Source organism: Poecile atricapillus, chromosome 5 (genome assembly GCF_030490865.1).
Source record: "Poecile atricapillus isolate bPoeAtr1 chromosome 5, bPoeAtr1.hap1, whole genome shotgun sequence".
NCBI lineage: Eukaryota > Metazoa > Chordata > Aves > Passeriformes > Paridae > Poecile > Poecile atricapillus.
This window is the reverse complement of record NC_081253.1, coordinates 23,046,574-23,061,832: the sequence shown is the minus strand read 5'-3', so window position 1 is coordinate 23,061,832 and position 15,259 is coordinate 23,046,574. Positions and strand designations below refer to the sequence as shown.

Here is a 15,259-nt window from a genome sequence, read left to right as displayed (position 1 = left end):
GTAAAAATTATAGGCTCATGTCTTAATGTGTGACTTTAAAAGGTTTTTAAGTTTTAAAATATAAATACTTAAAAGACCATAAAATGAGATATATGTTATACTTGTAAACAAATCAGGAAGAAGTTTTTTATTTGTTTTAGTCTGTCTGTGCAATGTTTGCATGCTCTCTATGTATGTGTTGTCTGTAGAAAGCAACATACTTTCTAGCTGAGAAAAAATATTACATTTGTAGCATTCTTGAAATGATCATGTTTTGATGATCTATATTAGGACAAACTGTGTGCACACAGAATATACCATTATATTGTGTCTGATAACTAGACCTCTGATATTTCAGTAGTGGTTTTTGGTTCCTATTTATTTAGTGACAACAAAAAGAAAGCTGACCAGTACTCTAGTTTCAGCATGGTTATTTTTCATATGCTGCTCTCTATGCTTATTCATTCAATGAGAATTTCCTGCAAAAGTTTCTTTTTTTGTGCTTTGTACAAGTTAGGGTGTGTCTAATTGTAACTAAAAGCAAATTAATTAAAATGTTAATTATAACCAGAATTACAGAAACTTTTTACTTTTGTGTTTTCTATAGATACAAAGTGAGTTATAAAAAAGAAACCGGGGAATGCAAACTTGAAATTTCCATGACTTTTGCCGATGATGCCGGAGAATACACTATTGTTGTTCGTAATAATCTTGGAGAAGCTTCTGCAACGGTCTCCTTACTAGAAGAAGGTACATTTTAATTAAGGAAATGGGAACAATATTTCTTAAAATTAACTTCGAAATGGGAAAAAAATATTTTGAATTGTGCTTCAAGTTCTTTGCATCTTAGTTTATTCAGCTCAAGAAACATAAAAGGAGAGCTGGTGGCTCTGTTTCTGCAGGACAGAGTATCTGACATCAGGCCCTTGATGGACTTTATTCTTTGCTAGAATGTGTAGCTTCAGGAACCTTCCTCTGTTGGCATGCCATGTTCATGACAAGAGGTTCAGAGAGGGATGTGGGAAAAGAAGGCTAATCAATTAATAGGTTGTTATCTTAAAGGAAAATCAGCTAGGTTAATTTTTTAATTTGTCCTGTAAAAATGTACAAAATTTTTCATAAGATGGAATCATGGTGAAGAAATTGTAAAATAATCTCTGCAGATGTTTGCACTTTGAAAATTAGGACACCTAAATAGTACAGGAAGACTCCTACCTGTTTATAAAGCTCATCTCATTACATCATACTTTGCATTTTGTTGCTGTTCATATTTATTGGCTGAACAGATAGAAAATCTGCTTGAATCACCAAAACCAGTAGAATAAGTTTGTACTTGTTTTCTCAGTTCAATCCAGTGAAAACCAAAAAATTTATTAAAATTCATCTGTTCTCAATTCTTAGCTGATTATGAAGCCTACATAAAATCGCAACAAGAAATGATGTACCAAACTCAAATGACTGCATACGTACAGGAACCTAAAGTGGCTGAGGTAGCCCCACCCATTTCCTATGGTGACTTTGAAAAAGAGTATGAGAAAGAACAAGCTCTAATTAGGAAGAAAATGGCAAAAGATACAGTGATGGTCAGAACTTTTGTAGAAGATGAGGTATGTCTGTCCCTCCATATTAATTTTGGGTACCGACATTTTACCATACAAAAAATTTATATGCAACGTCATTATTTGACGCAGAAAACTAACGGTCTTGCTTTTCTGTATAGGAATTCCATATTTCTTCCTTTGAAGAAAGACTTATCAAGGAAATTGAACTCAGAATTATTAAGACTACGTTACATGAACTTCTTGAAGAAGATGGAGAGGAGATGATGGTTGATATTTCTGAATCTGAAGCTGTAGAAGCAGGATTCGATATAAGATTAAAGAATTACAGAACCTTTGAAGGGACAGGAGTTACCTTCCATTGCAAGACATCTGGATATCCATTGCCAAAGGTACCCCAAATTTGCATAGCTTTATTTTTGTAAATCATTTTATGCTCTACTTGAAAAAATCCCTTAACATCTCACTGCTGGACATTCTGCATAGGAAACAGCAACTCTCAAAAGAAATCCAGTCTTCTGGTTTGATATCAAGCTAAATTTTCCTTTTGTCCCTTAATAGAATAGTTAGGTTGATTAGCCAGTTCAGAGGTAGGTTGGATTTACCAATTAAGTTGGTCTTGATTCTGAGTATCTCTGAGGTAGCCCAGACCAGTGGGGAACACAGTAGCAGTCCAGTCTAGGTTACTTTGCTTTTCATCAAAATAGGCTTTTATATCTGTTTCTAGCTCCAAAACTTGTGTTTCAGATTGCTATGTAAACATCTCACACTAGTCTCACCTATTTCAAGTAAAAATGTTAATGTTTAACACATATGTGTGGGCTGTGATGCTTTTTAGCTGAAAAACAGCAAGTTGTAATGTCTTGTATGTACGAGTCATTACTGGATCTTTGTCTTTAGAAGAGTTCACAGAGCAGTTTACTGTTTCTTTCCATGTAGGTGGCATGGTACAAGGATGGCAAACGTATAAGGCATGGAGAGCGCTACCACATGGAACTTCTGCAAGATGGCAGTGCCACTCTGCGTTTACCTGTTGTTTTACCTGAAGATGAAGGAATTTATACTGTCTTTGCCAGTAATATGAAAGGAAATGCCATTTGCTCAGCAAAACTCTATGTTGAGCCAGTTGCACCTACAGCAACTCCAGGTTATATGCCAGGACCTGAAGTTATGAGAAGATATAGGTAGGTACACAATAATATAATTTTATGAGACTTCAATCTGCTGTGATAGTCCAAAAGCTCATTACATAGCAGTTAAATAGGCTTAAGCTACTGGAGTTTGTGTACCTCTAGAAAAGTTTTAAATGCTTTTTTCATGACTCCTACAGATTTATGTGCTAACTTTTTGTCTGGTTTTCCCTTTTAATGAGCAATGCAGTTCCCAGAGTACAATCATTCACATGCATTTCCAGCCACGGTATCAGACTTAAAAGCTCAATAACAATATTTATTTAAGTACTCACATTTTTGAAAAAAATATCTTCTACTCTTGGAGTTTTAGTGTGGTGTGCAAGTTTTTTTCCTGCCCTTGAAATAGCTGTATTTCTATGACAGAAAAATTTAAGCATTGCCTTGTCCTGTAGTCTCTATACACATACACACCCATGCACAAATGTACACAGGATTGCTATATATCCTATTTTGATCTATACACTATCCAAAATCTAAAACTTTCCTTGGCTGTTGTGTATCCTAACACTACTCAGCTCTGCAAACTCCTTTCAAAAGCCTAAAGAAAATTGACAACAAATAATTTTAATTTTTTCCCCAATTTCTCACATAGATAAATTGGCCAAACTCTTTAAAATCAATTATGAGAAAGGCAAAGGTTGAAATCTGTTTATCATGTCATTCCACTGCTATATGACATTGCCATACACATCTGTCTTATCTTTTCATTCCAGGTCTATCTCTCCACGGTCTCCAAGCCGGTCTCCTGCCCGCAGTTCTCCTTCTCGTTCTCCTGCCCGGAGATTAGAAGAAACTGATGAGGGGCAACTAGAGAGACTATATAAGCCAGTTTTTGTGTTGAAACCAACATCATTTAAATGTTCACAGGGGCAGACAGCAAGATTTGACTTAAAAGTTGTTGGCAGACCTATGCCAGAGACATACTGGTTCCATAATGGTACAGCCATATTTTAATGAATAAATATTCTTTAAAAAAGTCTTTTATGTCTCGTTGAGAGTGTTTTGATTGCAACTGTTTTCTTTTCATGTGTATCTGCAGGTCAACAAGTGATTAATGACTACACCCATAAAATAGTGATTAAAGAAGATGGTACCCAGTCATTGATTATTGTTCCTGCAATGCCTGAAGACTCTGGAGAATGGGCTGTCATTGCTCAGAATAGGGCAGGCAAAGCTTCAGTCTCAATGACACTGACTGTAGAAGGTATTTTCTGTCTTTTCTATTATATTCTGCATATTACGTGATTTTTAGAAGTCTGGTGAGTGTTTCTTATTTAAAACCATAGCTGTGTCATTTCCTCTTGTGATAACTTACATTTTTTCTCCAGCTAAGGAAGACCTGGTCAGACCACACTTTGTGGAAAGGTTGAGAAATGTCAGTGTGAAGGAGGGCTCTAGACTGGAGATGGCAGTGAAAGCTACTGGTAACCCTAATCCTGACATTGTATGGCTCAAGAACAGTGACATCATTGTGCCTCATAAATACCCCAAAATAAAGTAAGGATTTTTGTTATATTTAAATCTATTAAAATTTAAATTTTATTTAAATTTAATTTTTATTTTATTTTATTTAAAATACTTTATATAAGTTAAGTAGTAGATAACCACCATCCTGCAAAACGCTTCCTGCAGTTTCACAGAAGGGATTCATTAGGGCCTTTCGCATTGCAGCAAGGATTACAGATGTTAAATACCTTGTAGGATTCGCTTCACTTTCTTCCAGCCTGTGTTTTCATGTAGTTTCTATACTGCAAAGCCATCACAGAGATTTAGTGAACTTTCCTTTATTTCTGATTTTGAAGACCTCTGCATGCAAAACTGCCGCAGAATTTAAGACTGATTTTTATTATTCTTCTCCGTTTGATTCTTAGGCACTGCACTCCCAAACACGAATAAACATTAAAAAATTTTCTATTCTATTCTATTACCTCCAGAGATTTGCCTCTGGGGGCTTTGAACTAATTTGGAAAAAGGGCAAAAATTAACGACGAAGAAGGGAAAACCAGTTAATTTTTCTTTCCATATTTCAGGATTGAGGGAACCAAAGGGGCAGCTGCCCTTAAAATTGAATCTACTGCCAGGCAAGATGCTGCTTGGTATACTGCTACTGCTATCAATAAAGCTGGACGGGACACTACCCGCTGCAAAGTAAATGTTGAGGTTGAACACACAGAACCTGAACCAGAAAGGAAATTAATAATTCCAAAAGGAACTTACAAAGCCAAAGAGATTGCAGCACCAGAGTTAGAACCTCTCCATCTGCGTTATGGTCAAGAGCAATGGGAGGAAGGAGATCTCTATGACAAAGAAAAGCAACAGAAACCATTTTTTAAGAAGAAGCTCACATCTTTAAGGCTTAAACAGTTTGGACCAGCACACTTTGAATGCAGGCTTACACCAATTGGCGACCCAACCATGGTGGTGGAGTGGTTACATGATGGCAAACCCTTGGAAGCAGCTAACAGACTCCGCATGATCAATGAGTTTGGGTACTGTAGCCTGGACTATGGGGTAGCCTATTCCAGAGACAGTGGAGTGATTACTTGCAGAGCAACTAACAAATATGGCACAGACCATACATCTGCTACTCTGATCGTGAAGGATGAGAAAAGTCTTGTGGAAGAATCCCAGTTGCCAGAAGGCAAAAGAGGACTCCAGCGAATTGAAGAGTTAGAAAGAATGGCCCATGAGGGTGCTCTACCTGCTGTTGCACTGGACCAAAAGGAAAAACAAAAACCAGAAATCGTTTTGGTTCCTGAACCTGCAAGAGTCCTTGAAGGGGAAACAGCACGATTCCGCTGCCGTGTGACTGGCTATCCTATGCCCAAGGTTAACTGGTACCTCAATGGACAACTCATCCGTAAGAGCAAAAGGTTTAGGCTCCGTTATGATGGAATCCACTACCTGGATATTGTGGACTGCAAATCATATGACACAGGAGAGGTGAGAGTCACTGCAGAGAATCCAGAAGGCTTTATTGAACATAAGGTCAAACTTGAGATACAGCAGAGGGAAGACTTCAGATCTGTTCTTCGTCGTGCTCCTGAGCCCAAACATGAGCCTGTAGTTACAGAACCTGGGAAACTCCTCTTTGAGGTACAGAAGGTAGACAAACCTGCAGAGGCAACAACCAAAGAAGTGGTGAAGCTGAAAAGGGCTGAAAGAATCACTCATGAAAAGCTTTCAGAGGAATCTGAAGAGCTGCGTAGTAAATTCAAGCGCAGGACAGAAGAAGGCTACTATGAAGCCATTACAGCTGTGGAACTTAAATCTCGCAAAAAAGATGAATCATATGAAGAAATGTTAAAAAAGACAAAAGAAGAACTTCTTCACTGGACCAAAGAGATCCCAGAGGAAGAGAAGAAAGCACTTCCTCCTGAAGGCAAAATCACCATTCCAACATTCAAACCAGAGAAGGTGGAGCTTAGTCCAAGCATGGAGGCTCCCAAGATATTTGAACGAATTCAAAGCCAGACTGTAGCCCAAGGAACAGATGTACACTTCCGTGTGAGAGTGGTGGGAAAACCTGATCCTGAATGCCAGTGGTTCAAAAATGGTGTTCAGATTGAAAGGACTGATCGTGTATACTGGTACTGGCCTGAAGATAATGTTTGCGAACTAGTTATCAGAGATGTGACTTCTGATGATTCTGCCAGCATTATGGTGAAAGCAGTCAATATAGCTGGTGAAACTTCTAGCCATGCTTTCCTATTAGTACAAGGTAATTTCAATTCTTTTACTCATTCTACTGCTCACCATAGTGTGTTAAGTCTGTTTGGTCAGTGCACTGCTGATTGTTACATATTGTTTTGCAGCCAAGCAGTTAATCAGCTTCACCCAGAAGTTACAAGATGTTGTTGCTAAAGCAAGAGACTCCATGGCAACATTTGAATGTGAAACATCAGAGCCCTTTGTCAAAGTGAAATGGTTCAAGGACGGAATTGAGATTCATTCTGGAGACAAGTACAGGATGCACTCAGACAGAAAGGCTCACTTCCTTTCTGTATTAACAATTGATATGTCTGATGATGATGACTACAGCTGTGCACTGGTTGAAGATGAATCCATTAAAACCACTGCAAAGCTTACTGTTGAAGGTAAGAAGCATACAGCTCAGTACCATGCCATACTGTTAATGTGAAATCAGCTTCAGAAAGAAATAAAATTACTTAAACAGGCATCTAACACCCTAAGAAATTTTGAGCTGCTTTTCATACTTTTGGAATCCAGTATGAAAGTTTAGAGATGTATTTATGTTAAAACAGTTTATATATATATATATTCCCTTAGGCTCATTTAATAACAATTCTTTTGTTCAGGAGTATCTAATCAAGCTTATTCACAAATAATTTTATTTGTGATTTTTTTTTTTTTTTAATTTGTCTTTAGGTGCTGCAGTTGAGTTTATTAAAGAACTTGAAGATGTTGAAGTGCCAGAATCCTTCTCAGGTGAACTTGAATGCGAGGTTTTCCCAGAAGATGTGGAAGGAAAATGGTATCATGGTGATGTTGAACTCACTTCTGGTCTCAAACATGTGATTACATCCCGCCGTGGTCGTCAGATCCTCACTATTAAAGATGTTAATAAAGATGATCAAGGAGAGTATAGTTATGTTGTTGACGGAAAAAGGACTCAATGCAAACTGAAGATGAAGCGTAAGCATTTCTTATATTGTCTATAGACTAGATATTTTCTATATTATAGCATGTATTATATCATTGTATCCCATAAAGCTTTAATGATCAATATTCTGCCTCTTTTAAGTATTAATTAACTTCATTCCACAGCTCGTCCCATGGCAATTCTTCAAGGACTTACTGATCAAAAAGTCTGTGAGGGAGATATTGTGCAACTTGAAGTCAAAGTCTCCCTCGAAAACGCAGAAGGTGTCTGGATGAAAGATGGCCAAGAAATTCAATCAAGTGACCGTATTCACATTGTGTTGGATAAGCAATCACATATGCTGCTCATAGAAGATGCCACAAAGGAAGATAGTGGAACTTACTCTTTTAGTGTTCCTGATCTTGAGTTGTCAACCACTGGACAGATCACAGTGTACAGTAAGTCACTATGATGATTTAGAAGGTGTGTTTGATTTTTGTCTCCTTTAAAGGAGATGCCTTTTTAAAGGCATAGTTTTTCTCATGGTGAATATGTTTGTAACTTGGCAGGTGTGGAAATAGTGGTGCCTCTAAAAGATGTTCACGTAATTGAAGGAACAAAAGCCATCCTAGAATGCAAAGTTTCAGCACCTGATGTGTCCTCCTCAAAATGGTACCTAAATGATAATCAAATAAAGACTGATGAACGTGTGCAAGCTGTATGTAAAGGCACTAAACAGAGGCTAGTGCTCACCAGAACCCATGCATCAGATGCAGGACACTATAAGCTAATGGTTGGCAAAGTGGAAACAACCTGCAATGTCACAGTTGAAGGTTGGTATCTTTTAAGATACACAGTTCTTTGTGAAATAATTTATTTGAAAACAAAAGTAGTGCAAACAACAAATAAATCTGTAATTTATTCTCTTTACAGAAATTGAGATTATTAGAGGTCTTCATGACATCACCTGCACTGAAACACAGAATGTTTCCTTTGAGGTCGAGCTCTCCCATTCAGGGATTGATGTAATTTGGCATTTCAAAGGCCAACCCATAAAGGCTGGTCCTAAATATAAAATTGAAGCACATGGCAAAATATATAAATTGACAGTGGTGAAGATGATGAAAGATGATGAAGGAGAATATGTATTTTATGCTGGAGAGAAGAAAACATCTGGGAAGCTTATAGTAGCAGGTTAGTAGGGTTAAAATCCAGGAGTTTTATTTCACTGCGATTTAGAAAGTACCCAATGGACTTGTAGCAATTGTGTTGTTCCAGAGGGAGCTTGTCTTTAATATATCCTTTTTTTTTATGTTCTCCTTGCTTTTCCCCTTATCTGTTGTGATTAGTATAATTTGAATTCACAAATCTTTTAAGTGTTAATATATTTTGCTAGATCAGAAGCACAGTATGAAATGCTGTATTATGCTTTTGATGTAATTAATGTAAAAAGCAGGGGGCTTTTTCCTGTGTGTTCTCAGTATACCTGTGCTGATGATAAAGTAGAATAACTAGGATAGAAATGAGAAACACATTTTTGTAATGTTCAGGCCATGTTCTAGTCCCGATTTTTCACAGAGCTCAGAATGACTATGGGCATGCTGCAAATTAGAGCAAAGAATTCCAGCATCTACTTTTTGTTTCTGTATGGGGGAAAGCTGAGCAGCAACACAACAAAACAACATGCTTTTTCTTCCCAACAGGCGGTGCCATTTCAAAGCCTCTCAGTGACCTGACTGTGGCTGAGTCCCAGACAGCTGTTTTTGAATGTGAGGTGGCAAATCCTGAATCAGAGGGCCAGTGGCTACAAAATGGTAGACCATTAGCTACAACAGATCAGTACCGTGCTGAATCTGATGGTGTAAAGAGAAGGCTTGTTATCCCTGCAACAAAACTGGAGGACATGGGTGAATACAGCTATGAAATAGCAAGCTCAAAGACATCTGCTAAACTGAAGGTTGAAGGTCAGTATTTTTTATAACTGATGTCTGTGAGACTTATTCCAGCATCACTCACTATGTCTTGGACCAGGCCTTAAAACACAAGCAAAATAAATCAAATTAAAAACTCCAAACAAACCCCCAAGCTTATCCAACAACAACAACAAAAACGAAACAAACAAATCCCCAGCTAACCAACCAACCAATTAACCAAATAACCAACCAACCAACCAACCAACCAGACAAATAAAACTCCAGAAACCAAACATTTTCTCATGGATGCTATGAGTAAAGCTTCCTTGCTGTGTTCCCAGCACACCACTTCACTGGAAACTGCATAAGTTACTATATGCATAAAATGAAGCACCATTATTCAGTTTTATTAGAATTATTATATTTACTATAGGCTTTAATTTTGATCTGTTTTGTCAAGTTTTTTTTAAAATTTTGTTCCTTTTTTTCCCTAGCTGTTAAGATAAAGAAAACACTAAAGAACTTGACTGTGACAGAATCACAGGAGGCAGTTTTCAGCGTAGAGCTGACCCACCCTGATGTGATAGGAGCTCTATGGATTAAAAATGGTGTTGAACTTGAATCAAGTGACAAATATGAAATTACAGTGAAAGGAACTGTTCACACATTGAGAATAAAACGCTGTGTTGTCACCGATGAGTCTGTTTACAGCTTTAAACTTGGAAAAATAGGAGCAAATGCCAGACTTCATGTGGAAAGTAAGCCATTCTGGTTTAAATATTTGCTGTAATGTGTGTTTTGAAATTCAAATCATACACAGTACTGAATATTCCTAACTTTTTTCTTCAAGCTGTCAAGATCATCAAAAAGCCAAAGGATGTGACTGCTTTGGAAAATGCTGTTGTCTCATTTGAACTCAGTGTTTCCCATGATACTGTGCCAGTCCGGTGGTTCCACAAAAATATTGAGCTTAAACAAAGTGACAAATACAAAATGATCTCTCAAAGGAAAGTTCACAAGCTTATGCTGCATAATATATCTCCTGATGATGCTGGGGAATACACAGCTCTTGTTGGGCAAATTGAGTGCAAAGCAAAACTGTTTGTGGAAAGTAAGTATTGTAAGAAAATCGGTATATTAATAGTTATGCCAACACTCAGCAATCTGACTTGACACTTCATAGCCTGTTACCCTTGTTTTTTTGCAGTTTTCCAAACATACTAACTTCTAGAAAATTCTCTCTTGTCTTTTTTCCCTCCTTTTAGGCATACACATCACAAAAACCATGAAAAATATTGAGATCCCTGAGACTAAAACTGCCTCCTTTGAATGTGAAGTTTCTCATTTTAATGTGCCTGCTGTCTGGTTGAAAAATGGTGTGGAGATTGAAATGAGTGAAAAGTTCAAAATAGTTGTCCAAGGCAAACTCCACCAGCTCAATATCATGAACACAAGCAGTGAAGATTCTGCAGAATACACCTTTGTCTGTGGAAATGATAGAGTCAGCGCAACCCTGACTGTAAAACGTATGTAAAAATTAAATTAACCAGAATATTTTTCAGTTACCAGTAATAAGTTCGTATTAACACATAATGAAACTCTGACAAAAGTAGCAGACTGTAGAGGTGTTTTTCAATAACACTAAATAGCCTTAATAGTATTCTTTAAAGAGCTTTAGAAGCAGTGAACTTGAAAGTCAGATCCTGTGTTCTTCTCTTTAGGCCAACAAGCCTAAACGCCAGGTCACTGTAGACCAAATTTGGATTCCTATGTCATTCAGTAGTTGTGGGATGTTTAATTGTAATACTGATTCTAAACCCAAAACGTACCTTGTAATATTTCCAAAATTGTCTTAATGGAATTGAAGCATCTCTTATCTGGTTAACATGCATTTAAAAGGAAGTAAAACAGAATGGAAAAAAGCAAACCATGTCTATTCCTTTCCTTTTAGCCATCCTAATTACCTCCATGCTAAAAGACATCAATGCTGAAGAGAAAGATACAATAACATTTGAAGTTACTGTTAATTATGAAGGCATCTCATATAAATGGCTAAAGAATGGTGTAGAAATAAAATCGACTGATAAATGCCAGATACGAACAAAGAAGCTTACACACTCCCTATCCATAAGGAATGTGCATTTTGGAGATGCAGCAGAATATACTTTTGTTGCTGGACAAGCAGCTTCATCAGCCACTTTATATGTGGAAGGTATTTTCGCTCTTGATTTGTATGTTTGTATGTGATTTCTAGTGGCTTAAATAACACCACAGCACTCATTCTACCTTTTTCTGCCCTAGCTCGTCACATTGAGTTTAGGAAGCACATTAAAGACATCAAAGTGGTGGAGAAGAAGCGGGCTATTTTTGAATGTGAAGTTTCAGAACCTGACATTCAGGTCCAGTGGATGAAGGATGGGCAAGAACTCCAGATTGGTGATAGGTAAATTACTGCTTCTACACCATATTAAGTTTTGGTGTGGGTTTTCCCCCAGGAAATACCTAGCTCACTTTCTTTTCTGATGTGCTCAGGATGAAAATTCAGAGAGAGAAATATGTCCATCGTCTCATCATTCCTTCCACAAGGATGTCTGATGCTGGTCAGTACACTGTAGTAGCTGGTGGAAACACATCCAGTGCCAATTTGATAGTGGAAGGTCGTGATATTCGTATCAGAAGTGCCCATAAAGATATTCAGGTAAGGCCAATACAGATGAATAAATATTTCATAGCTTTGTCACTTTAAGAATAATGCAAGGGAAGAGCAACAATATCTAACTAGCAAGAGTCATAGCACAAAAATCTGTAATCATAAGGTCAGAACCTTCACCTAGGAAACTGAAAAAACAATATTACTTCTATTATTCTACTTTTTCAAAGGTCATTGAGAGGCAAAGAGCTGAAATTGAATTTGAAGTCAATGAAGATGACATTGAACCACAGTGGTACAAGGATGGTATTGAGATCAACTTCCAGTATGAGGAAAGATACAAGTATGTGGTGGAAAGGAGAGTCCATCGAATGAGCATCTTTGAAACCACTTACTCCGATGCTGGGGAATATACTTTTGTGGCAGGACGGAATAGGAGTTCTGTTATGCTTTATGTGAATGGTATGTGGCCCCACAACCAATGTTTTGACTGCATTTTTAACTCAGTGGTCTTCTGATGTTTATATGGCTTCTCTGGAATTCTAACTCTTGAAAGAAAAGAAAATTTCAAAGAGATCATTTGGGATACTCACATGTTCCTCAAGTACATAGATATTTCTTGCCCTACCGAAGTAGCTGGCTAGTAGATGAAAATACCATAGCAGTTCTTTTCCCATGGTATTTACTTAGACCAGAAAATTCTTGAGTCTAAATAAAACTACTTTGCCCATAAGGGTAGATATGCCTTTCCAGAGTGATCAACCTAACAATTCCTGGGCACATTTTGCCAGAAACACTCACACCAACACAGCTAATTATGTTAAGGCACTTGCTGTTAAATCATTCTCCCTGTATCAAGGAAAAGGGCGGATTTTCATGGGCACAAAAGATTAGGAATAATAAGGGGGTTGGTTCTGTTTGTTTAATTCTTTGCAAATAGTTTTCAATCACTAATAATATCAATAATGAGATTTCTCTCTCTTTCCTTCTTTGTCCTATCTCTCTTTGCCACCTTGCTTCCCCCAATTTTCAGCTCCAGAGCCACCCCAGATTATTCGGGAGCTAGAGCCAACTACTGTGGAGTCTGGCAAACCTGCCCGCTTTTGTGCTATTGTATCAGGCAAACCCCAGCCCAAAATTTCCTGGTACAAAGATGATCAACAGCTTTCTCCAGGTTTCAAGTGCAAATTTCTTCATGATGCACAAGAATATACTCTTTTGCTGATTGAAACTTTCCCTGAAGATGAAGCAGTGTACACCTGTGAAGCAAAAAATGACTATGGAGTAGCTACAACTTCAGCTTCACTTTCAGTTGAAAGTGAGTTTCTCATGCTCATAACAAAATTTTGTGAAACAAAATTTTCATTCTTCATCTTTAAAAATCACTTTTTTCTCTTTTTCTTTAGTCCCAGAAGTTGTGTCTCCCGAGCTAGAAATGCCAGTGTATCCACCTGCTGTCATAATACCACTACGTGATGCTGTTACATCTGAGGGACATTCTGCTCGTTTTCAGTGCAGAGTTTCTGGAACAGGTGGGTTTAATGAAATTCTGTACATCTTTCCATCTCTCAAAATTTTTCATCTTGAACTCAGAAAAATATTCAGCAATATATGTGCTGGGATCAGTCTTCCCCTAGAAGTAGAGATCCTTGACACACTTTTCTAGCCAAGTGTTACTGGCAAGTTTCTGTTAAACATGTCAACAGTGGCATCAAGTATGGAAGTTTTAAATTGTCATAAACATATTAAGTGTTTCTAAAAAGATCTGTTTCTCACAATTTATCTTTGTAAACTTCTCAGCATTTTAAATGCTAACTCATGTTGGAAAACTCCATCAGTGAGTAAAATATGGAGTTTCATGGGAGAAAAGCAATACTGTCAAATGAACATGATGAAATTTCTGAAGACACACACTGCCATGTCCTTAACTACACTAACTGTCTGAAACTGTGACTCAACCTTTTTCCTAATAGTTCTAAGTGTCATTCTGCAAACATTAAAGTGTGGTTACTTTATTTTTCCTAGCATAAAAAGTGTTTGTTAATTGTCCTTTTAAATGTAGATTTTACTTAAATAAGTTGGGTTTTTTTTATTTGGATACATAGAATGTCACTCTGCGATTAAAATATCTTTTTCCTTAACACACGGTCACATAAAGCTACTTTTCTTCACTTAGCAAATGACCTTGAGTATTACTACTAAGAAAATATTCACATAATAAACTGCAGAATAGGATCCAGTTCACACCCCAAAGAATTTAAAATTATTTCACGATAAACAAAATTCCAAATTTAAAATAATCCTGCATGACAGCTCTATAAAAAATAATATTAATTGGTTACACACATGTATATGCAAATACATATAATTTGCATTACCCTCTCTTGAAATAAAACCAGTTGATTTTTGTTTTTTTTTTAAAAAAAGCTTTACAACAAATCTGATTCTGCTTTAGAAGTGCTGCTAGAACTCAGAAAATATATGTTGGAAATACTGGCCCACCCTCTGTGCAGTGCATGCTAGTATAACTTTTTTTAACAGAACTGTATGTGAATGCAGAAGCTGCATTTACAGCACAGAAAGTAAGGATTTCATCTAGGTCACCCATTGTAGGTGAGAAAAGACCTCAAAGATCATCAAGCCCAACTGTTAACCCAGAACTGCCAAGTGCAGAAATAAACCATGTCCCTAATTACCACATCTACATGGCTTTTAAATACCTCCAGGGTCTGTGACTCTACCACTTCACTGGGCAGCCTGTTCCAATGCTTGACAACCCTTGCAATGAAGAAATTTTTCCTATTGAACATTTCCTTTATCAAATACTCTATCCAAATGGATTTGCATGCCTTTCACTTGTGTTATTAAAACCCTTTTCTCTTAGGTTAGGTAACACATGATTGCAAGCACAGTTTTAATGGTACACATTGTGCAGCTGGCTATTGAAAACATGTTTCTGGTAATAGTAATAGCACACCATTTGAGTAACAACATATGATTCATGATGTAGTATTATGACAGGTGGAGAGAAAAAGCTGAATTCTCTAGACACTTCACTTCTCTCCTAAATCTACAAGAATCTATACAACATTTGATAAAGGAATATATAAATCTTTCTTGAGAAATATGACAAGTAACATTTGCAACAAAAAGAGGAAAGGTACTGTGCTTTGCAGAAGAACATTCTGGTTTAATTTCTTTACCTGACTAGCTCAAGCTAGATATTTTATAGCCTGTTCAATCATGCAACTGTGGGAAAATAACATTTTTAAAAAGATACTTTCTCTGATTTTGGTAGTGCCAAAATATTTTTAATTTTTTACACTAACAGAGTTAAGGAAGAATGATTTTTACTCAATAAT

General features: G+C 37.0%; 1 protein-coding gene across 1 annotated transcript in view; it reads left to right on the top strand.

Moving 5' to 3' along the window:
* TTN (titin) overlaps window positions 1–15,259 on the top strand; it is a 240,302-nt gene that overhangs the window by 19,642 nt on the left and 205,401 nt on the right. Inside the window, exons 19-41 of the mRNA XM_058840325.1 lie at window positions 587–729; window positions 1,381–1,586; window positions 1,700–1,930; window positions 2,478–2,722; window positions 3,445–3,668; window positions 3,771–3,935; window positions 4,060–4,228; window positions 4,762–6,452; window positions 6,547–6,828; window positions 7,121–7,387; window positions 7,520–7,792; window positions 7,904–8,167; window positions 8,268–8,528; window positions 9,038–9,298; window positions 9,742–10,005; window positions 10,098–10,358; window positions 10,513–10,773; window positions 11,199–11,459; window positions 11,549–11,690; window positions 11,780–11,945; window positions 12,128–12,359; window positions 12,931–13,215; window positions 13,304–13,429. Of these exons, the coding sequence (XP_058696308.1) occupies window positions 587–729; window positions 1,381–1,586; window positions 1,700–1,930; window positions 2,478–2,722; window positions 3,445–3,668; window positions 3,771–3,935; window positions 4,060–4,228; window positions 4,762–6,452; window positions 6,547–6,828; window positions 7,121–7,387; window positions 7,520–7,792; window positions 7,904–8,167; window positions 8,268–8,528; window positions 9,038–9,298; window positions 9,742–10,005; window positions 10,098–10,358; window positions 10,513–10,773; window positions 11,199–11,459; window positions 11,549–11,690; window positions 11,780–11,945; window positions 12,128–12,359; window positions 12,931–13,215; window positions 13,304–13,429 (6,680 nt within the window). The remainder of the gene's footprint in view (window positions 1–586; window positions 730–1,380; window positions 1,587–1,699; window positions 1,931–2,477; window positions 2,723–3,444; window positions 3,669–3,770; window positions 3,936–4,059; window positions 4,229–4,761; window positions 6,453–6,546; window positions 6,829–7,120; window positions 7,388–7,519; window positions 7,793–7,903; window positions 8,168–8,267; window positions 8,529–9,037; window positions 9,299–9,741; window positions 10,006–10,097; window positions 10,359–10,512; window positions 10,774–11,198; window positions 11,460–11,548; window positions 11,691–11,779; window positions 11,946–12,127; window positions 12,360–12,930; window positions 13,216–13,303; window positions 13,430–15,259) is intronic.